Source organism: Passer montanus, unplaced genomic scaffold (assembly GCF_014805655.1).
Source record: "Passer montanus isolate IOZ18808 unplaced genomic scaffold, ASM1480565v1 scaffold43, whole genome shotgun sequence".
NCBI classification, from domain to species: domain Eukaryota; kingdom Metazoa; phylum Chordata; class Aves; order Passeriformes; family Passeridae; genus Passer; species Passer montanus.
In genome coordinates this window covers 6,878,042-6,902,116 of record NW_024369151.1, presented here as the reverse complement: position 1 = coordinate 6,902,116, position 24,075 = coordinate 6,878,042, and the positions used below count along the sequence as shown (strand labels likewise).

The following is a 24,075-nucleotide window of genomic DNA, read 5'->3' as shown; positions in this document are numbered from 1 at the left end:
CCTTTTCATTCTGTGCCATGTGTGTTTGAAAGCACTTCACAATACAGAGACTCCTAAACAAGTTCTTGCAGAGCAGATTACTGTTTTCTTGAGTTGTTCTGTGCCTCAGTTTCCCCATGGGAATGGTGAGAATTTTATCATCTGGAAGCTGTGCAGGAATGCTGGGAGTGAATGGAGCAAGAAGGCATTAACCACAAAGGAGATGCCTTCATCCAGGGGGAGAGTCTGGACTTTTACCTTTTATTTTTGCTTGTTCAAGACCAGGAAATATTTTTTAAAATCCACAGTCTGGGAATGACACATGGTGAGGAATGAAGGAATGACCAGATAATTCCTGCTTGCAGGGCCTGATAGGAAGCTCTCAGTATCCACTGCCAGCATTTGTGATAAATGAGTGGTGATGTATTATCCTGTATCCTTTGTGTTCTTGCCTTTAGGTACTCATTTCAGTGATGGAAGGCAAAGTGCCAGCACATGAAATAATTCCACACAAGCCTGGCTGGAGCCTGTCAGTCTGTGTCAAGCTGCCTAAACTTCTGTGGCCTCAAATTGTTGAACTCTTTTGCTGATTGTGGTATTCAGTGTTTGGTATTAAAATCAAATGTGCTCTAGGAGTGGCAAAAAAATACTCCGTGGTTTTGATGTGTTTTAAGTCAGAATGTAATATCTGTGTCCAAAATAGCCCTGTAAAGCTGAGCTCCCCTGAAGCCAAACCCAGGCTTTTCTACTTCCCTATTTTACATGCAGAACCTTCTTTCATTTTGGCTTTTGCGTTTTGACAGTTGCTCAGCAAAGATGATGCCTTTGCTCATGACAGATTTGTGTGTGCCATGTAGACAGGTCTTGAAAAGAGCTGAGCCCACTTCTTGTGAACCCTTGAGAAGGACAGTTTGAGGGCAGCGGCTGATGGAAGGAGAAAACAGATTTTTTTAAGAAATTACTTTAAGTAATAATGTGGATTGTAGTAGCCTGCTTAAAAATCCCACAGTGAAAAGCTGAGTTAATTGAAAGGAGTGCTACAAGGAGGAGGGCTTGGCATTTAAAATAATAGTTGCATGTTTTATTTTAAATCTGAAATTTGGCTTAAAAACAGTTTCTATGTTGATGCTTCCATGATCTTTTCTAGTTTGAAAGTTGCTCTTCATTTAAACAAAAGGTTCCTTCTTCAACAAGCTGATTTTACAGCATAGCAGATGATAAGCAAATTTAATGCTTTCTAATCTTAGGTATTCCTAGGGAAGTGAAATGGATTTCTTGACATGACAGAGCAATGGTGGCCCTTGAATCCTTCTTGTAAAATGAGCTTGTGGACAGAAAATGCCAGGTAGAACTATTTTAACATGTGATTGTGCTTTTAAAATTAAAATTTATTTTCAGAGCAAAGATAGCAACTTTAACATCACAGACAGAAAATCAATTATAATTTTTGCTAGTACAACTAAAATATTATCTGCTGCTGCTAATTTCTTTTTGTTGTTCCACAATTGCTGCCTTCCCTCAGTTTTTTATTAAGTCATCAATAGGGATAAAGATTCTGATATTGAAGCCTGAGTGTTGTAATATCCTTCTTTCTGTCCTGCTCTTTTGCATCTCTCATCAGTGCCATGATTGAATCATCTCTTTCTGTGCTGGTATGTATTAAAGCCAGTTAATTTTTGGTGCCTTAGGCATCACCCTCCATCAAAGAACTCTTAATTCCAGTGAACAGTTTGCTTTTGCATGAATTGCTTTGTTAAAGTGTCAGTAAATAAATACTGTATCTTAAAGGTCTGCATTTTGCAAGTCTTTCAAATACATTCTGCTGAAATTCTCAAGATACCTGAAAATTCTGGTGGGAGGAAGGTACACAGAGAACCTGGTTATTGGATGGTCCTTAGATTTTCAGGTTGTTTCAAATATTTCCTTATCTCTTAACCTCCTCTGGTTTGTTTTGGAGAGTTTCAAGGATGAAATTGTTTTCTCTCACATAAGGTCTCTCCACTGTTGACTCGTGGTGTTTTCAGATCCTAAATAAATAGTTCATTCCTGTCTCCTGAGTGTGAAGGAGAGGATGTACTGAGGAGAGTTCAGCTCTGAGTGAGCAGAGCCTCTCCATGTGTCAGGGAGCACTAACTGCTGAAATACTGGGTAATGTTTGTTCTCACATGTCCTTTGGGGTTTTTTTTAAACCCTTGAAAAGAATAAAATAAAAGATTTGTTTTGTTTCCCATGTTTGTTTTTATTTTGCTGTTGCTGACTTCTCACCACTTGACTCAGCTGGTGGGATGGGGTGCAGGACACCAGTCAGAGCAGGGAACTTCTCAGTGGTGGATGCAATTCCATTTGTTTTGTTCTCAGTTAAGCATTCTCTTCCAGCTTTCCCATCATCCTTTTCAGAGTTGTTGTGCAGTGTTTGTCTCATTGTGTCTTTTGCCAGATTGCCAAAGGAGGCAAATATTTTGTCTCCTTTTTAAAAATGCCTGTGAAGTGCTCTTAAGAACGGGTTCCATTAGACAAATGCCAGTGTAGTTCATGTTTTGAATCTGCAGGAAACTTGATGAATGCAATTAGGCAAAAAAGTGAAAATAATTAAATGGTGAAAGAAAAATCAAATACAGAAATGCACATCTGTACACTGAGTAGTGAATACAAAATGGGCATGGCTGGGGAGCTCCTTTAAAACATCTGCAAATTCACTGATGTTTGGGAGTGTAACTGCAGGAAGATTGCACAGCCAGTAGCTACCAATGGCTGATATTTTATCTGCTTCTGTAGGGCATCAGTTTCAACTGGTTGACTCACAGTAGCTATGTGGGAGCTAATTAATCATATAATTTGCTGTCATGTTACTGGGTGAACCTGTATCCTGGTAGCAGCATGAATTGGAGATAATGGTTTCCTAATGATTGAAACAGCCCTAATAGCTCTGGCCCTCGTGCTTGACTTCAGCGTTCCTCTGGTGGCTTTTAGAAAGATCTTTGATGTGAGGTTACCCTTAATGAACATTCTGTCTGCTCATACAGGTAGTTTGCAGCTGTGTGGATCAGATACAGCTGAGCCTCTTTCTTTTCTTTATCCAGTATATTTTTAATTGAAACAGCATATTAATAGCAATAATGCATTGGTATGTAATGTGCATGTATTCAGTATCAATCTGTTCTGCAGGTTTTACTGTGTGATGAAGAAAATTTGGGTTGTTTTGTTGGGTTTTTCTAATTTTTAATTGGGTATGTGTTTTCAGACATTTTCCTAGGAAATTATAGAGCTGTGTATTGGGTGGAATACTTCAGGTTTGCCCAGAGAGTTTTTAATCAGAAAATTATTGAACTCTTTCACAAGAAACCTTTAAGCTTGGACACAGTAACTGTGTAATGTAAACAGCTATCTCAAGAAAAGGAAAAATAGAAACAGGGAGTTTGAAACAGAAAGAAAACAAAAGTAACCTTGCCTTAAAAGACACTGTCATTTATCTCATATTTAAAATTTTGTGTGTGTGCAGGGAATGTCTTTAGTCAGTGTAAAAATCTAATTAAATCTTCTCATGGCAGTGATTCAGAGCTGACCCTCTCTTCATTGGAGCATCTTATTGGAATAATAAACCACTCCCTGCTGAGAGCCACTGGCATTGACAGACAGGCCAGACACTGGGGCTGCTGATCAGAAAGGGTTCAGCAGCCTCGTGTTGTCTGCAGGGTCTGCAAGAAATCTTTTATTGGCCCTTCTCTAGCAGCACTTCCGAGATGTTTGGCACAGCACAAACCCTGGCTTTTGACCAAGTACAGACCCTGGGACAGGTGGGTTATTTTGTACCACTCACTCACATTGCAGTGGACAGGATTTAGTTTTTCTTTGTTTTTAGATAAAGGACTTTGGATTTGGTTGCATAGACTGTCCTTTTTTTTTTTTTTCTTTTTTTCTTCTTTTTTTAAATCTGTATCTATTTACTATTAGAAATTATCTAGCACCTTGGAATTTCTTTACTTTGAATAACCAACTTGACATGCCTTAAAGGAATTTGTTCTTCCCAAGTTTAGAGCTCGATATTCATGAAGAGGATTGGGAAACATATTTGGAACTAAGCTAGGCAGTGTTAATGATAATATTTGTGTTTACCTTGGGAGATCTTCATTCCTTGGATTTCACTTGGACATTTTCCTCTCTTAGTCTGCCTACATAAACAAAATCATATTATTTTTTAGTAGGCTGAGCTTTTCTCCCAAATTGCACCAGACATGGTAATTTTGCAGGGCTTATTCTACTTTAGATATATTTGGCATTCATGCTAGCTTAGGTTTTATTTTTTAGGGAAGCTCTGCAAGTGATGTCAAGCAGTGCAGCTACAGGACTGCACTTCTGAATTTCTGTATTTCTTACTCTGATACTTGGCTTTAGTCTAGCTCTCAGCCCTATGAAAGACTTTAAACTCCAGCTCAGCAGCTCCAACATTTCCAAAGCCACAGTGAACTTAAAACCTGTGTGATCTCTGCTGGGGCTGCACATGATCCTTGTGTGAGTGGAAATAAATAAATGAGAGGGACTCTGCTTACAGGAGTGGGGATTGGCCAGAAAGGAGCAGTGAATTTCTGCTGTCACTTTGTCTGCACTGTGCTCACCAAGCCCAGGAGTTACAGCCATGATGAGCCCTTTCCTTTAACCAACTTTCTTGTTCAAGGAGAGTTTTTCTCAGAGAGTTTCCTCAGGGAATTCGCCCTCCTCCCCCACGCTGACTTTCAGCGGAAGCCACGCAATTAATTTCCATAAGCCCTATAAAAAATCTCAACCTAAGGAACAGCTTGTCATGCTGGAGGAAGAAGTGATGAAAGCATATTTTTTATAAAATAGTGTTTTGAAGGGCTTCTCTCTCCTAAATGTTTGTACTGGAGAGTCTTGAGTTTATAAATGCCTAATTGTTCTTGTTATCTCCAGTTTTTCTACTGAAGTGTGAAGATGACCTTGAAGGAGTCTTTTGATAAACCTCTGAGTTGTAAGATAGATTTTTATCTCTGTAGTATCACAGGCAGATCGAAGTACTTGGTCAGATCATAATTCTGAAGAGCTAAAAACCAGGACTAATTATGAAATTCCCTCAAGAAAACTTAAAGTACATGATCACAAAAGTTGAAATGGGTAGAAGCTTGTGTAATAAATTGCAGTGGGCTGTAGCAACGTTTATATCTCATCTTTTCTGCTTTTTTCTTCACCTTTGCTTCCCTCTTAATTACAGAACAAATTGATCTTAAGGATCCTTAAAGGCTGATATCAAGTATCTTAAGTACCCTTAGAAGTAGTGATGTTAAGACTTGCCTGTTTCTACCACAATTTATAATTTTAACAAAAGCTCTAGACCTTGAAGTGGATGATTTTTTGGAGTGGCTGTTTGAACTCTATTGATGAGGCCTAAAATTTGAGTCTTCACATGCTAATTCTGTGTGTTTTTAGTCCTGTGTATGAAATGGTCTGCCCTGCTCTCCTGTTTTGATGTATTAGCTATTCTCCAGAGGGTTAGATCCCTTCCTCCCAGCCTCTGGAACTTGTGATGCCTTCACTAAGTTCAGGGAGTTGATGTGCCTAAGAGAAGTGATCACTGAGATCTCTTCCTGCCAGCAGTGCCTGTCATGGTCAGGCCCAGTGTGTGAAAAGGTCTAACTGGGCACAACAGCCTGTGTTTCCTGTTCATCACTCACTGCACCCAAAGGTAACATCTCTCTGCTTCCCATAAGTATGGAATAAATAATAGGTATCATGCATCATCTGTTGCTGTTCATAAAAGGAGGTAAGTACTGTAATTTCTGCTCTGTTGAGGGAGAAATAAAGCACAAAGAAAGAGAGTGAGAAGGCTTTGCTGTTGCAGTAAATCTTCAATAACAGAGCTGAAAATAACATGTTATAAAATAATGAATTCTAGCTTGAGGAGGCTGAACTCAAGTTCAGTGACAGTGTGGAGTAATGCATGTGTCAGGGTCCCATCAGGGGGTCAGTGCACACAGTGGGGCCTTTCCCAGATGGGAAACAGCCCCACTCATTTCCCTTGGGAATCTGGCTGGGCAAGAAACCATCCGAGCCCCTCACATTTCCTCGAGGCAGGGCTGAACTCTGCATCAGCTGAACCCCCTGTTCCTCCCTGCAGGGCTGGGGGTGCAGGAGAGGGGGCTTCACCTCCCAGCACTGACCCTGCAGCCCCAGGTGAGCCCCGAGAGGGTGGGGGCATTATCCAGCTTTGGAACACTGTGGGGGCAGCTCTGTGTGTGTGCAAGGGCTGTTTTTCCTTTTTAAAGGGCTCTGGCTTGAGTTTCTCCTGAGGAATTCTGACACAGCTCTGCTGTATAGAAATGTGTGTGCACATGCAAATTTAGGCTGATGTGTGGAGCACAAATTGCTTAAAAAGTTAGGAATAATTCAAGAACCATCTTTGTAGATAAACACTAATAATTCTGATTCTTACCCAGGCCCCTGAAAATTACTCCTTTTAGCATTTGTTGTTAATAATAACAATATTATTATTGTTGTGATGCAACGTCATGTTTCATGAAGTGGAAATATAAACAAGGCATTTGTGCTGTGGGATTTTGGCTCTGAAATTATTTTACCACTGATGCTGAATGGTTATGGGAGGGCTGGTTTTCCTCTCAAGGTGTGTATAAAGGAGTTAATGCTTTTCTTTTTCATAAAGCACAGACCCCAGTGCAGGCTCAGGCAGGATCCTGGTGATGACTGTAAAGCAGATGCATGCTTGTTTTGTTAACCAGTTTTCACACATTCTAATATCCATATTCCTCCCGTGATTACTGCTGTGAATTAAAGGCATTTTGAAGAGCATTCCACATAAGTACAAAGAAAGCTATTTCACTACTATAATAAAATAGCCCTGGGAATTGGACTGCAAGGTCTCGATTTGTAACTTAAAGTTTTCCTTATTAAAGTTCTGCTTTTTAAGGTGGTGCACTGGAATTCAGCATTGTGAAGAGATGTCTTTTTGCTCTGTATTAAAAAACAAAGTATGCACTGACAATGTGTGTTTTCAGAGTGTGTTACAGAGCTGTTTGTTCATATTTAATGTAAATGTGCAGATGCCCAGAGACTGTTTGATCCAGCAGCAGGTTTGCATTCCAGCAGGAGAACCTGTGCTCATTTGTGCCATGGCTGTCAGCTCAGACCTTTGAGGACATTCCAGGCAGGTCTGCACCACGTCACTTAGCAGTGGGCTCACGGTGGCACTGAAGAATTCTGAATTGTGTTTGCTGTATAAACAATGCTGCTTAAGTAACAGCATTTTACCATAAACCAATATTTTATTGTTGTAATAGAACGACCCCAGTGTGCAGCAGTCCTGGCCCATGGTGTGTGGTGCCAGGAATTGTGCTGGCACGCTGTCTGTGCAGCCACACAGGGAGTTGAATCATGAAACTGCTTTAGATTTAAACCAATACTTCTATTTTTTTTTTTAAGCCAGCTCAGTTTTTCTATCCAGCTCCTCCAGCACAGCACAGCACAGCTGAGGGGGCTGAATGCTGTGCAGGAGGGGATGTGTCAGTGCCTTATGTCACTATTGCTGCTGAAGCCTGAAAATTGTTGAATCACAGCCTCAGGTTTCTAAATTTCTTTGTAAATCCAACCCTTAAACACTCTGTCTTGGCTTCTGGAGAGCTGTCCAGACGATTCCACATGTGTCCTTAAGTGCTGTACCAGGTTTGGCCTTTTGTGAGTGAGAAGTGCAGATGGTGAGTGTTTGATACAGCTCTGTGTGCATATGCTTTTGCAGCAGACCACCCTGTGTTTATATGTAAACACTGCTAGACTATTTAAGCACTTAACTTAATCTTTTGCATCCACTCAGTAATAAAGCATAATTCCTCTGTGACCAAAATAACATCCATAGCAAAGTTGAAAACAGGAGGATTTTTAAGAATCAGTGGAAGTCTGCCTTCGCTCAGGTTTGGATCTTGCATTGCTTCCACTCCTCTGAAGCTGGAGTGGAGTTGGGCAAGAATTTTAGCAAATTTGTTCCATAGGACCTTTGTTCAAGGTGTCTTAGCAAATCAATTCCTTGCAGCCCACACATCCTGACTTCTTCCCACACCTGTGGATTCATACTGGCAAGACTCTCCAGTGCTGAAACTCCTTCCTGCTCATTCTGTGGTTTAGCCCCAAGACTGAAGAAATGTGCACAACTCAGATTTGCTCCTTCTGCCCTCACCTCACCCCCTGGTAGTTAGGAGTCAGTTAGTTATTTGAAAGAACATTTTTCCTTTCTGATGTGTCACGAATAAAGATTTTGCAGCGGGAACAGAGGCATTGCAGGAGTAGCAGAGAATCAATGTGCAGATGAGAAGGGAAGAGGAAGATGAGCCAAGAGGATCCTGGCTGGAATCTTCCACCACGAGAAACTTGGAAATTGGGTGAGAAGAGAGACGAAACTGCTGAAGCAGTTTGTTCAGAAAGGACAAGAGGACGGTGTTAACAACTGGATGAGAAAACAGCCTGGCAAGGAAACTCATAGCTGGAGGAGAAGTTGCTCAAAACAAGAGAATTCAGTACGGGAGCCAGGAAACCATGAGCATTTTATAGAGGTTCTGCAGAAATGAAAAGCAAGAGCTTGTGTTAACAATAATAATTTTTAAAAAGCCAAGAGAACCTGTGGAATCTGGGGGAGGAGGCAGAGACTTCCAGGATTGTTGTACAGATGTCAGGGATGGTGCCAGCTGTCTCATTTAGTCTTGAGACGTGAAGTCGCTTTCTCAGCGTGAGTGGTGTTGGATTTTCTTTTCACGCTCTTCATTGCCTATCCAAGCAGGAAGTGTCATCTCACCAGAGCTGGCAGAGGTCACTGTTTTAATAACTGTTGTTAATTGATGCTTCTGAAAAGCCTTCTATCAACTTGAATTTGCTACCTGCAGAGACTTGCCTAGCAGGTAGCTGAATCAAATTAAAACTTAAATTCCATGATGAATAAATCGCACTAGGACTGTGATTACCCTGTATGTGTTAAAATACACTATTTCTCCAGTCAGGCTGCCTGAAAACTATTAAATCTCTTTGAAAGTCTATAATATTTTAAATTCTGCTGCTGCTAAAATGTTTTAAGTTGTATATTGAGTCTTGGTTCTGACAAAAATAGCTGTTCCATAGGTCTTGGAATGAGTGCAGGCAAATGCTGTCCCCCAGTGCCTCCATCAACCAACCCAACATGTGCAGCAGGGCCAGCTCATGCTTCTGAAATATCACACATGTGAAAAGAAATTATTAACTGAGTTGAAAATATTAACTGAAAGCCAAAAAAAAAATAATTGTGAGCAAGTAAATACTGTGCTAGTAAGTGAGAGGATGTGTGGAGAGTTTCCCCTGTTGCTCTCCAAAATATAATGAATCCAGATTTGACAGAATTGTAGAGTTTATTTTTGTCTTATGTGTGGTGTTTTCTGCTAAGTGTATAGGAAAGATTAACTTCTTTCATGTCACAAATGTGTATTTTTACCCCTTTTCTCTTTATCTCCATCTTCCCAAGATCACTTAGCAAAATGTTCTTTCTTCCAAAAGAAAATTACTATTAATACCTATATTTCTAATTTTTAAATTGTTGTATTGTGTGGAAAAAAAGAACAGCATGCAAGTGAAACACTGTGTGGGAAAAATGCTATTTAAGTCTTGTCGAAGCTGTTAAACATCACACTAACACTGGATTGCTGGATCTAATCCAGTAAAAATAAAAAAATTAAAAAGAGAGGTCACATTAGAGAGTGAAGCCATCTGTCCAGTGTGGAATTGAAAGGCATTTATAATGAATTACTTTGCTATATTGCTGTCTTTTGGGGGGCCTTTATGTGAATCAAAGAGATGGTACAAGACCATTTATCTACAGAAATGGTTCCTGAATTATTTCTACATTGTCAACCTGATGTTTTAGCATGAAATTTCTCAGTGAGTGTTTTGCATAGCTAATTAGGCCTTTCTAAACAGTGTTTTCTAACTGGCTTCAAAGTGTCTTCTACATGTCCCAGGCATTGTTTTTCTAATAAGGACTAAAGGATTTTTGTGGACACTTACTAGCAAAACAGCAGAGAGATTTTTCAACTAATATCTCTATGACTTTATTCTATTTTTTTTCTGCATGTTCATAACAAGGCTTCATTTGAAGTGTAATATTTTGAATTAATTTTAGTCATTGCTGATGTTCATGAAGTAGATTTGTTTTGACTTTTGTAGTATTAATCTGGCATGTTTGTGGAAAAAAATAACTCTTCTACATTAAAATAAAAATACTGATTTATAGTGTTGACAGCCTTTGAGAGCATCTGACTGGCTGGCTCTGCACATTCAGATGCAAACCCCTGAATGATAATATTGGGGGTTTTTTAAGTAAAGATTTTGTATCTAAAACACAATTTTAATACCTCCTGAAAAATCATGAACCTGTGTCATGAAGGAAAGAAGAAGAAAAAATGGGAGGGGGAAGTTGGTACAAACCTGCTGTTGAAGATGCTTTGTAAATCTCTCCCCCCAGACCAAGTAAAATTACATTGGGGAAAATGTTTTAGTACTTGATGAGGTTTAATGAGATGAAGACCTGCTGGTTGAGTCTGTTCTTTTCTGAGTAGGATGTTCAGGGATCTGGATTAGAAGGCACTTAGGGATCTGGATTAGGAGAAACATGGATCTGGATTAGGAGGTAAATATGGATCTGCATTAGGAGGCACATATGGATCTGGATGAGGAGAAACATATGGATCTGGATTAGGAGGCACATGTGGATCTAGATGAGGAGAAAACATGGATCTGCATTAGAGTGCAGGTGTTGATGAAGTTACTTAAAGCTTTTTTAAACAGAATGGGACTGACTCAGGATGTTGCAATGAGAAGTTGTTAAATGTTTTTGAGACCTAGGATAGTTAATAATATGAAATTCTGTTTATAAAGAGTTAAAACTCTGTGCTGTAAAATGGGGGTTATTGGGTACAATCTTCAGCAGTCTGGCTTCAGACCTTTTTGAACAACCTTTGCATCCCACAGAAGCAGTAGGGAATTTGTCTAGACGCTCTCTTCAGCCCTTTGTAGGTGGAACAATGCCTGTTCTAGGACATGAAATTTCAGCTTGTATTTAATTCTGAGAATTCCATTAATTTCTTAAGATTAAAATAAGCCAAATGTCTGAACAAATCTATTGCCATTTGCTTTTCCCCGCTTTGCGTAATTTCATCTGGGTTTGTAAATGCTCCTTCCTTCATCATCTTTTGTATGTAGGAGAAAACTGAGATGTGCAGAGGATGTCAGAAGTTAGAAGTGCTTTTTGGCAAAGTAAAATTAGATTTTTCTCCATCCTCAAGTGCTTTGCTTCTCTGAGACTGGGCAAGAGGTTCTGTAACATAAATAGGAACTATCGTATTTTTGAGCTAAAACTGGACAGAGATGTGTAAATTTTGTAAGTGCTTATTTTGGCAGTAAATGTATGTATTTCAGTTCTACAAAACAAGTTCCAGACAGCAGCTTTTTCTCTGACCCTCTTTCCAAACAGCCTCAGGAGTGCACTTTTTCTCTTCTTTAACGTGTTCCTCAGTTTTCTCTGAAGTTATCACCAGTTACACTTCTACATTACTTCACTGCACCTGATTTCTCATGTCCATCCCTTCACAAGATGTTTTAGCAGATGTCCTCTCAGAAGGACAAATCTACAGAATTTTGCCTTATATAAGGTTGTTTGTAGTTTTGTATTTGATACAATACACAATCCAGTCAGGCTAATTGAGTAATTATATATGTATTTTTGAAGAATCTTTGTTCTGATGAGTGCTCAGGAAAGCCTGATGACTACTTGAAAAAAGGCATAGGGGCACAAAACAATGCTGCAAAACAATGCTCCCTGTGTGATGGTCCTGACAGAGCTGCCAAAGTAAAACATCACATTTCCTGGAGCACGTGGTTTTCATTTTCCTTCTTCTATCAACTTATCTGTGAAAAGTGGTACAAAATTAACAGGCATCTAAGCCCAAAAAGTCACAGTAATTCACCTTTAAGTGCTTTCAGAAGGTGGTTAATGCAAATTAGGAGGTTTCTGGTTTGCTGTATGTGTGATTTCATTTAAAGGGAAGATTCCAGAACCCCGTGAATTCCCTGTTCTGCCTTACACTGCTCACTCAGTACAAGGTGACAGTTGGGTTTGAGTCAGATTTTAAGCCTCGTGTTCAATACAAGTTTTACATTTTGAAATAATCTTTTCTAAGAAAGACTTTGAAGAATTGATTACCTCCAGCCAGCCTGGATCCCATTTTCAAAGGATGAGTGTGCATGTCCACTGGGATTTTCAGGACGTAAGCAGATTGAGTGCCCACGTCCAACTGTTGTTCACATGATTCTAAATTACTTCAATTTTCCTTCCTTAATGCATTGACTATGCCAGTGTCTTGTTTTCTACAACTTCTTATTTTGTTTTAACTTCTTCTTGCCTAAAGCTTGGCAAATTGGAAAACTTAGGCTATGCAAAAATCTGCATCACAACATTTTCAGAACCACAGAATCTCTCCTTGCCTGCACCACAGCCAGTCATCCCTGGTCCCCCACAAGCAAGAGATTAATTTATTTGCAGAGCCTGGAGTAATGGCATTTATGAAGCAGTATAAAGTCTCCTGCTGTATGAAATCAGTCTGGGATTCAGCAGGGTTTGAAATGAGCTGGGTTTGTGCCGTCCATGTGTGGTTGATTGCTCCTGGAGCAGGGTCTGCTGTGCCTCCTCTTTCCCAGTTCTGGATGGTCTTGGCTTTTCTGATCAGCAGCAAGTGTTAATGAGTCATTGCAGTGAATGGGGGAACTTTCTTCTGCACTATGACAAGTGTGGATCAAGGTTTTTGTGCAAAATTGTCATAATTCGTTTCATTCTTTGGTTACTTTTAAAAGCTGACTTTACCAGCTGAGGAGGTGTAGCTTTCCTGATTTGATTTTATTTTTTTTCTGTTTTAATCCTTTGCAAAGTAGCAATTGGAGCATAGCACCTCATTGTTGTTCAGGTGGTTTTAGCACTAATATTAGAAATTAATTACTTTGAAGAGCAAGAATTCAACTTTTTTTTTTTGCCTTTGTTAAGCAGATTAAAGGGAAATAATTAGTGCTTTTTTTGAGTTTTACTGTTAATCTAACTTTTTTGCAGAGCACATATGTAGATTTGCATAAAAGCAGTTTTATTTACAAATTCATTCATGGATCTGCTCAAGTTACAGAGTTTGTAAATGGGGACAGATCAGTGCACAGATGAAACTCTGCTAAAGCAAATATTTGGATTTTAATGTGTCCAGAGGAGTGGCTGAAGTGGCATGTCCATGGCTTGGGGCGATGTGTCCTGGGAAACAAGGTCTCTGCAAGGCTCTTTTCAGTGTTAATGGAGCTCAGTTCTTAATTTGATCCCAGGGAACAGGACAACTGTGTGCCAGCTCACTTTGGCCTGCAGAAACAGGGATGACACCCAGCAGAAAGCATGTTGTTTTATCTTTGTGCTTGATTGCTCCAGAGAAACATCTGGAATTTACCAGCCAATTTCAGAGTCACCAGTGCATGAAATAAATTGGAAAGATTCAGGGGAAAAAAAAAACCACCCCTAAGAATCATCCAAAGACTTTGATAAAACCTTTATCTGTTAAGTTTATCAAAGAGAGAGTAAGGACATGACAGCCTGTGAATTCCTGCACTGGAAGAGTAATTGTAATCATGTGTCCTTGAACCCTGCTGAGGAGAAAGTATAGAAGTACCATGGCAGGACTTTGAAGCTGACAGATTTGGACTAAAATTTAAGTCAGTGCATGTTTTTAAGGGCAGAGTAATTGATTTTCAAAACAACTTGCAGAGGGCTTTGGTTTGTTTCCTCTTATCAACAACTTTTTGAATTGTTGCTTGCATGTGGTTTTGAAGAATATGCAGGTATCAGAGAGAAATTGATTCAGGAAAGTCCCATGAACAGGGTTAAAAAGGATAATTTTTAAAAGGATAATTCCTAAAAAGGATAAATGCTTTTTAAAAGCATAATTTTTAAAATCTGTGTGTGAGAAAGCCCCTGTGCTGATGCTGCTGTGTGGTTTGGTTGGCAGGTACGTTGATGATGTGATCAGTCGGATTGATAGGATGTTCCCTGAAATGTCCATCCAGCTCTCCCGGCCAAATGGAACCTCTGCAATGCTTCTGGTGAGTTGGAACAGCTCATCCCTTGAGTTTATTTTCTTCACAGGCTGAATTACTGTCCCAAAAACGCAGGGTATTAAAGATTTTTGTTTCCCAGAAACATATCATTCTTCATTTGCCACAGCAATGCAGCATCTTTCTTGCTCTTAGGCAAATAAGTGATAAAAATAATTTCCCCTTTAAACAGAAGATCTATTGCTTTATTGTTAAATGTGATTGTAGAAATATGAGCACAAAACTCAAATATTCACTGTGGTTTTTGGCAGACTTGGCAATGAGTGAATCTTAATCATGATAATTAAGAAGGAAGAGAATGTTGTCAAGAAGAAAAGAAGAAGGAAACCAATATGATTTAAATTTGTTCACATTGCTCTTGGGTCAGTGAATTTCTGTTATATGATGAAGTTAGGAATTTGCCTTTGAAGTAAATGAGCAGTTTGAGATAAACAAGTCCAATACATTCTTTTTCAGGCAGACTTATTTCTGCCTGACCAAGCAAGATTTCATTGCAGAGGAACCTATTGTTCACATCCATTTTTACAGGCAGCTGTTGTGCTTATAGCAAAAGAAGTCTTCAAAGCTCTAAAGCTTTAGGTGGAAGAAGAGCCCATGGTGTGGCAGCTGGATGCTGATTTCCTTCTAGGGAAAGGCAGAAGTCACATATTTTGCCAAATTTTAAATAAAACTAGAAAATACACCACATGCACAGATGAAGAACTGAGGCCAGTTCAGTCTTTTCCATCTCACATTTCTCATGGAAATTTCCCTATACAACTATTGCTGTGATTATGTTTAATTTTTAAATATTTTAGTTGTATTTAGTTGTAATTAATCAACTGTCTAACATCTCATTATTAACTTTCTTTGAACAGACACAAATTCAGAAGAGATTAACTGAGTCAGAGGTTAAAATAAACAGCTGGCATTAAAACATTTAATCTGCAATTGTTGGGTTCACCAAGTGGAAAAATATATTCCAGAAAAGAATGGAATTCATCAGTGCAGTCTTAAGAAGTTATAAGTCTTAGAAATTTTTGTGTTTCCTCTTAAGCTGACTTAGTGTTTTATCTAATTTGCTGTAAAAAAAAAAGTCTGGTTTTGCTTCCTTACTTTGAAATGCTTTCCATTCTCCTGGAGCTCTTCTTTGCATACTGAAGTACCTTCCACTTTTGGTGGCTTTTTGAAGTGGTCAGGAAATAGATGATGTTTTTCAAGACTCAGGCACAATTAGGAAATAAGGTAAATTATCTTGGATGTGACTGCCAAGGAACAAGGCTGGGTGGTAACTAAAGGAAGTGCCTTTCACCAGCAGCAGTAGCAGTAATTCCATGTGGCAGTTCTCTCTAAATCAAGGACATTTTTGCTCCTACAAGATCCCAGCCCCATGTTGAACCAGTGGTGTGCATATTTCCCTTGGATCAGAGATCAAAAAGATTGTTTTTAAAGTATTTTTGTGTGTGATTGTGTGATGGGTTTATCATTTTTGCTTTTAGCCAGGTTTTCCCTCTTCCCCATCTGTCTCAGTTGATGTTGCCAATATGGCACTTTCCATCTGGCCCTGACTGCTACAAAAGCTTTTGCTGTTTTCAGCCACAGATCCTTCAGTGAAAAAGGTGCTGAGGGATGGGCAGTGTGAAGAGCACCTCCCCCAGAAGGAGGGAGCTTTCTCCAGCACTTGTGATTTCTCACTCTGAACTTAGCCCAAGCTACATCTGGAGCTGCTCCCCTGCAGCAGCATGGTTTACCTCAGAGCCAAAGGCTCCAGATAATGCTCATTTTATCAAAATATTTCACAGCCAAACTGTTTGCCCAGAGTTAATTAACTAACTTTATAATCTCAACCATGCTCATCCTTGGGCTGTTATAGCACACCTGGTGTCTTAGGAAGGTCCTTGATGCAAAGGTCTGGTTTTTATAGCATCTTTAAATACAATTACTCCATCTACTAGAGAAAACCCATGCATTCATCCTCAAAGGCACTGGTAAGCTCTATACATACCTTAAAATTGTGTAAATGATTGAAGGGAGATGGAAAAGAAGGGGAAAGGAGGTCTGAGCGACTCTTTGAAACTCCAGAAACGCTGGGACCTTTGCCAAACAAATTATCTTTAGGAAAAAGACCCAAGAGAGAAAGTTTCAGCCCCAGACTCTGCAACTTCGAAGGTCCTTGATGCAAAGGTCTGGTTTTTATAGCATCTTTAAATACAATTACTCCATCTACTAGAGAAAACCCATGCATTCATCCTCAAAGGCACTGGTAAGCTCTATACATACCTTAAAATTGTGTAAATGATTGAAGGGAGATGGGAAAGAAGGGGAAAGGAGGTCTGGGTGACTCTTTGAAACTCAAGAAACTTTGGGGCCTTTGCCAAACAGATTAGGAGAAAGACCCAAGAGAGAAAGTTTCATCCCCAGACTCTACAACTTCATGAGCACATGGAAATCTGTTTATGTCCTTAGCTGGAGGTGGGACTTGCACCGCTAAGATTTATCTGGTGGTTCAAGAAGATGTCTTTCCCTTCAAGAAGAACAAGGAGCTGCTGGAGAGGCTCCTGTGGGAGCACACAGGGGATTTGGGGCTGAGCAGCTCTCTGGTGAGGAGACGCTGCGGGAGCTGGGCCGGGTCAGTCTGGAGAAGGGAAGGCTGAGAGGGGATCTCAGCAATCCATGTCAACATCTCCAAGAGGTGTCAAGTCAGTGCCAGACTCTCTTGAGTGGTGCCCAGTGACAGGAGAAGGAGTTAGAGCCATAAACTAAAAGAAACCACAGAAAGTTTCACTTCAGCGTGAGGAGGAGCCCTGAGATGAGCTCCTTTGGTTAGGGCATGGTGCCAGTGATGCCAGGTTTGTGGGTTTCATCTCCTTATGGGCCATTCACATTGATCCTTGTGGGTCCCCTCCAGCTCAGAATAATCTGTGATAAACTTCTTTCCATGGAGGGTGGCAGAGCTCTGGAAGAGGAACCCAGGGAGGGTGTGGAGTCTCCCTCCCTGGAGACATTCCAAACCCACCTGGGTGTGCTCCTGTGTCACCTGCTCCAGGTGACCCTGCCTTGGGCATGAGATGATCTCCACAAGTCCCTTCCAACCCCAACAATTATGGAATTCTTTAATAATTAGGAGCTGTGTGAGCCTGTTGGTCAAACTCTGTTGGCAAATAATCGTCGTGCTCAGCTGGGCTCTCCCTGACCAGAAGCTGCAAACTCCTGTGAGAAGAATGAACTGCTGCCTCCAGACAATGAGGAGGTGTTTTATGCTTCAGATTTATACACAGCAATTGTACCTCATTAGTCTGGATTTATGCTACGCAGGCCAAACACATAAATAATTGAAACCTTTCAGAGCTGTGTGAGATCCTCAGCTGATTTTAAAAGCAGTTTATTGTGGCATTTCAAGGTGCTGTTTAATCCCAGTCTTCACCAGTGATTTTTCAATTAATCTTTTAATAGCACTATGTAGAAAATAGACTAAACATAGAATTATATCAGCTCTAATAACTGTGTAATGCAAAATTAATTTCCAGCAGCAGCACAGGGAAATGTGGACTCCTTAAGGTTTTTGTGAGATTTTGTTGGTCAAATGCCAGGAATTGTAAATAGATAAACCTTATCTTGTGTATTAAGAAAACATTAACTAATTTTTAATGAATGAAAATACCTAGATTTTTTTTCTTGAATGGTTAGTCGTATCCTAGATACATTGTTTTTCCTACTATAATAATCAAATTATTTTGTGATTGTTTCACATACCTTGTTTCCATTATCAAAATTCAGAATATTTTTGTGTGAAACAAGTCCTGTGTACAATTTACTCATTAATAACAGAAAGATTGTAGAAGGCAGTAAACTTCAGCCCTACTTTTCCAGCTGAGAAATCTGAGTTCCTTAGTACCCAGCCAATCTACTGAGGGAAGAAGCTTATTTTCTTATCTACATCTGGGAATTACTTTGTCTTTAAATTCTTTTTGTCCTCAATATTTGTAAAGAACTACTGCAGAAATTACAAGCACTGGTAAATATTTTTGCAGATAATGGAACTGTTTCATGTAATTTGTGTTTCTAAATCATAATGAAATGTATAAGTAACTTCCAACCCAAAAAACTGAATTGTTCTGCCAAACTCAGGTCAGAAATCATGATTTTTTCTTTCCAGGTTATCTTACAAATTTTTGCTTTTAATTTTTTTTTTATAAATTTATACTGCTGCCTAGATTTTTAATAGATCTGTCATATAAAAATATGAAGCAGGTTTTTATAGAGTTTTATTCATTCTCCTTAAAACCAGACACATTTGCATTTGAACTTTCAGATCTTGTTCCCGGCATTTGCAGCAGTCTGATTGTGTGGCAGTGGGTTGTATTAATTGCAAATAGGCCAGACATCTGTTCCCTGAATCTGAATAATTCCTTGTGTCTCACTGTTGTTTATTAGTGTTTTACATAAAACCTTTATTATTTTTGTTGGGAAAATGGATGCTGAAATGTATTATTTGCCCATTGAGAAAGGCACCAAACTGATTTCTGTGCATGAGAACCTGATGTTGGAGAACTGGGAGGAATGGGGAGGAATTTGCAAAGTGATTTAAAAATCAGTATCGATGTTGTATTGATTGGAAACAACTCAGTGCTGTTATTTCCAAAACTATTTCATATTTGAAAGTGCTTTGCAGTGTAAACCTTCATTCCTTCTTCCCTGTGGGGTGGTTTATCAGGAGAGCAGTGCTCAGGGATGAAAGCAGGCAGGTTCATGGGAGGGGTGTAGCTCTGGTGGTCACCTTTGGTGGCTTGGACACCTGATTTTTGGGGCTGTAGGATGAATATTCATTTAGGGATTTACTGCCTTGGAGGCAATATTTGGATTTGGTGTTGAAGGGAATTCCTGGGATGGTGTTTAAGGAATCCCTCCTGAGCTCACAGTGACTGCAGTGGCTTCACAGTTTGTGCCTTAAGGTGGAGAACCAGCATTTAAAAGGCATTAAAATCAGCATTTAAAGGGCATTAAGTCAGTGTTTGAGGTGACATGGGCAGGGGGAGGATGTCTTGAATTAACAAAGTACATGAGCAGGGGTTGGCAGGTAAATTGGAAAGTGTTCTCTGCTTGTCTAATGAAGAATGAGGAAGATGAGGAAGATGAGGAAGAGTCATTTCCATTGGGAAAAGGGAACAAGAATAGAAAAAAGTAGACAAAGACTTGTGAGAAATGTCCTCAGCTTTGCTCCCTCCACAGGGTTACTGTGCCCAAAGCTCTCAGGTGTGTATTGATATTCCCATAGATTTATAGTGTGGAAGATCACACATCATTTTCATCCATGTAAAATTCCTGGTATGCTTTAATTTAGAAAGGAAAAAAGAGACAAAATCCATTTCATCTTCTGTAGCAATGCTGGACTGGTGTGAGTGTTCCCAAAGTGTGACTGGCCACTGGCAAAATCTGCCCTTGAACCTTTGAACAAAATTCCTGTGCCAGTTTTTTTTGCTTTTTTAAGAGAATAGGGAATGTTAGTGAGGGAGAAGAGCCAGCTCATCCTTCATATGGTGGGAGCGTTTAAAGTCCTTCATTTATGTTGACTTTTTATCAGGCACTATTGCAATTAGGTTAGACTAATGAAAGGTAAATTCCAGCCCTTGCATAAAAAAAGAAATCCTTGTAAAGAACCTAATTAGTATGTTTGTTTATTTAGACTCTAATGGCTTAATTGCATCTTATCTTGCTATTTACAAATAGGCATCATTAAAGAATAATGAGCATGTGAGGGAAAACGCAGCCATACCAGCAGCAGATGAGACATAAAAAATGAGAAGAAAAAAATCTAGTTGAAAGTCTGTGTGTTGGGTTTTTTAAAAAACTTTATTTTTAATGCAAAACCTTTTTTTTTCCCAGCATATATAAATACCATTTCCATGCATTGTACTGATTAGTAAGAAGGATCTGTGAGTGGGAGGCTGAGCTTATGGCTGGTTCCATGGCAAGGAGCAGGTGTCTGGCCTTTTGCTGGAAATCTGTAGCTTGGTTACATCTTTGGTTGGATGTTGCCTTATTTCTGAGGTGAATAAAAACCACACACACACTTGTGCTCCTTTTTATAGAAGCGGGGAGGTGCCCATGTTAACTGAAAAGAATGTTTTCTTTCTTTTAGCTCTGCATTGCAGAGCATCTGCAGCTCAAATCAGCAGCAAATTCCCTGGAATGCTGAGGGGAAATCTGCAGCTTTGGGAATTTTTCATTTCACAAAATATGGGAGCTCAGTGGTGTCAGCATACATTTTCCTGATATCGAACTTCAATAAATTTTAAGAAAGAACATTTGTTAATGTGTTGTTTCAATGGTTGATAAAAGGGCTTTTCACTTGATATTAGTTTCAGTGAGGAGGCAAAATTAAAGGGGGGATTTCAAACTGTTTCCTCCAGGCAGAGTTCTGGCATGGTAAATTAATTTTGATCCTTTTCATTTTGTAAACTCATGTGGACCCTGATTTTGACTTATTTGGAAAGGTACTTTCTTCTTTGATAATTAGAATTGGTGTTAAATGGGAACTTTCTTTAGCAGTCTTACAAGAAATTATCTAAGTCATTCTCCCTGATTATTCTGTTTCCCCCTCTCCCTTTCTTGGCATACTGTGTCTGTCAGATGCTCCTTGAGATTTATCTTGGTGATAGACAAAATATTTTTAAAACTGGGATATTTCAAGAAGATTTTTATTTTATATGTCTTTGTCAGAAAAGCTGCATAATATTGCAGATTTCAATCAGCTGCCTGTCCTACCTTCTTCTGGGCTTGCCATTTTGGGAAGCAGGGGATTTATGAATAACTTAACTGTCTGAATTTAGTATACTTTAGTTAAAAGGAAGTTAGATGTACATTGTTATTACACAGCCCAAAACAGAAGCTACAGAAGTATTTAACTCGCAACTGTTCCATTTTCAGCTCACAGAACTGTGGGGCATATTTTTTCATTCATATTAATTGAATTTTAAAGTGACCTTGTACATGTATTGATTTGAATTAAAATTTTCTACATCAAGGACGAGTTGGCATATATCCTTCAGGCAAAATATTAAAAAGCCAAGTGCTGTCTTAACAGGATATCGACAGGAGAAGTTGAAATTTAATAGGAAAACTTGGCTTAGAAGGGAAATTGGTGCCATTTTGTCACAATTGAAAGGTATCTTTTCTGAACAAGGAAGGAAATTTCTCTCAGTTGGTACCTGTGGAAATGCAGGGACATTTCAGTGCCCATTAAATAGGGACCATCTGGGTGAGTCTGGACCTCCAGGAGACATCTGCACTTTTGGAGCTGGGAGTAGAACTATCAAATTACTGGTTTACCAAAGGCATTGGTGCTTTATTACCTGCTTTCAGGTGATCTGCAGGGACACAGCTGCATGGCTGTAAGTGTAAATTATGTTCCATACATAGATCTGTTCTGAACACAGCCTCCAAGCAGCCAAGTTGAGCAGGGATTGGAATAAAATGATCTGCTGAAAAACATGATTTGTAAAATACAGCAGAGCTGAGCAAAAACATTAAGCCCTGGAAATAGTTATGAATCTTGATTACTGGAGGAAAAAAATAAAGGCTATTGCATTTGCTGTATGTACAATGTGGAATGTGTTTCACCCTGAAAATAGCTGTGGAGCAGAGTTGTGGCTTCCACGTCTCTCAGCATCCTCCAGTCTGGTGACAGGCTGTTGTTCATTCTTTGTGCTACTACCCTCATTCTTTCAGTGCTCTCAAAACCATGAACTGCAATTTCTCTGAGCTGCTCTTTTACTAAATTCTTGCTTCTGTCAGACTTAACTAATGATACAGTCCTACAGAAATCATCTCAGTGTCTCCATTCTCCAGAGTAAAATCTGCAGGAATCTCTTGTCAAAACAAGAGTGGTACAAAAGAGGGAAATATTTTGTTTCAGTACCAGAGCACTGTAAGAGCTAATTTAGACAACCCAGCACCAACCCAGCCCAAGTTTGGATTTACAAAAAAATCCTGTAAAGGGGGAGTTCAGCTGCTGGACCTTTCTCAGGGAGCTCACTGAGGTACCCAGCTAGAGCTGGGTTTCCACAGCTCCTTACCCATGTGGGAGACAGGAATTCTGAATTTCTGTGGTCAGGTAAGTGGCTGATCAAGGTTCTGTCCTGGACATTGTGCAGGATGTGACATTCCAGTGCTGTGATGGATTCTGGAAGTGGGGAGTGAGCCACTGGAAGGGTGTGAAGTCAGATCACCTGGAAAAGGGCAGGGAGCATCTGTGCAGGTAAATCATGTGGGGAGGAGGTTTGAGGCCAGCAGGGAGTTCACTCCAGCAAGCTGGAGTGCCACACACAGGATTTTTCACTGCATTATGTTCCACTGTTCACTCTGAGGATTTTCAGGAACATCACACACAGGCTTCAGATCAACCTCAGATTTATTTCTACCTGGCAGCAATGGGAGGTGCTGTGAATGCACAATGGAAAGAGAAAGAGATCATCAACTAAAGTGTGTGAAGGCAATGGGGATAGGAAATATTATACAGAAAGCTGGGTCTGGGTGTTTGTAGGGCAGCCTTATCCTTGTTCAATTAAGATTTCTTTTTCTTTAAAATGTCTTCTTTTCCTCCTTTTAATTTTGTTATGTGTGGTTGATGCCTAGTGTGAAGTTATAAATAAGAGTCCATTCTCTCAGCAGACCAATATCCCACTGACGTGCCAGTTTTGATAAAGCAGAAAAATAAATTGAAAACTGTTAACTCTTAATGTGCTGGCAACTTTTCTCAAAGTTTATTCACTTCCTCCTCTTAGCAATTATGACAAAACTGTGATTGCAGTGGGTGATCAGCATCATAGCTTGGGCACCTCTGGGTAATGACTTTGCATTTCCAACTTAATTAATACAGTGCCAGGTGGTGAAATAACTCTGCCAGTTTTTTGTATATGAGGACCAACTAGACCTTATTTATGAGTACCCTGGCAAGATACTGCATTTAAACCAAAATTCACAGCACATGATGGCACAACATGGTGTTTCCTTACATGTTCATGGTGCCTGGTGTGTGCATGGCTCAGGCCCTGATACAAGTTCCTGTCCTTCAGCCTTTCACATTTTTTTCTTCACAAATTACCCGTTCTTCTGACCCACTTTTTATGTTCTTGCAGCATTATGCCTGGCAGCCTGTCTGCTTGATGGCTGTCATTGTCTCCCCTTCCTGTTCCCCTGTCTTTTCTCTTGTCCTGCCCTGTAGTTCAGACTCTTCCCTGCTGGAGTTCTCCCTGTGCTGTGCCAAAGGCTTGGCATCAGTTCTGTCCAGGGTTTGTGGCTCTGTCCTGATTAAATCAGCTCAGGTTGGGGCTGCTGGTGTTGGAACAAGGTGATGGGCAGCAGTCATTAACAGAAGTTACAAAGGAATAACATCCAACAGATCAATAAAGGTGCCTATTGACTGGTTTCTTTAGGTGTGGATCTGTCTGCTGAGGTCAGCAGTAAGAACGCATTTGTTTTAGTGGGTGTTAATCTATACAGGATGAAATGTTGGAACACAGGCAGAAAATGAGCTGCTCCTGGTTGGGAAATATTAAAATGAACTAATTGTTTCTTTTTTATCTCAGTTTTATGCTTTTGTGGGTGAGGAAAACTCTCTAATAATCTCTGCATAACAAAATACAAAGAGGAGATTCTTGTTAGACACACATCTTAACTGTATTGAAGTACAACTTCATCTTTGAAATGTAAATTGATTTTTAGATTAAAATGCCTTCATTATTGCATTTTTGTCAATAATATAATTTAGGCTTGTTTCTGTTGTTATACTCTGACTGACCCTCTGTATTTTCCATTATACTAGTTTTATTCTTTACACTTTAACACTTTCACAGAAGGAAATGAAACCTTTGAAAATGTAACATTTTTACTTTAAGCTGTAGTTTCCTTTGAAATAATTTTACATTTTTATTGGACAGAAAATGTTTT

At 39.6% G+C, this 24,075-nt stretch overlaps 1 protein-coding gene across 3 annotated transcripts in view; it reads left to right on the top strand.

Moving 5' to 3' along the window:
* MED27 (mediator complex subunit 27) overlaps positions 1-24,075 on the top strand; it is an 83,875-nt gene that overhangs the window by 43,008 nt on the left and 16,792 nt on the right. For all 3 annotated transcript variants that reach the window (XM_039720146.1, XM_039720145.1, XM_039720144.1), the window contains exon 4: positions 14,043-14,136. In XM_039720146.1, the coding sequence (XP_039576080.1) occupies positions 14,043-14,136 (94 nt within the window). The remainder of the gene's footprint in view (positions 1-14,042; positions 14,137-24,075) is intronic.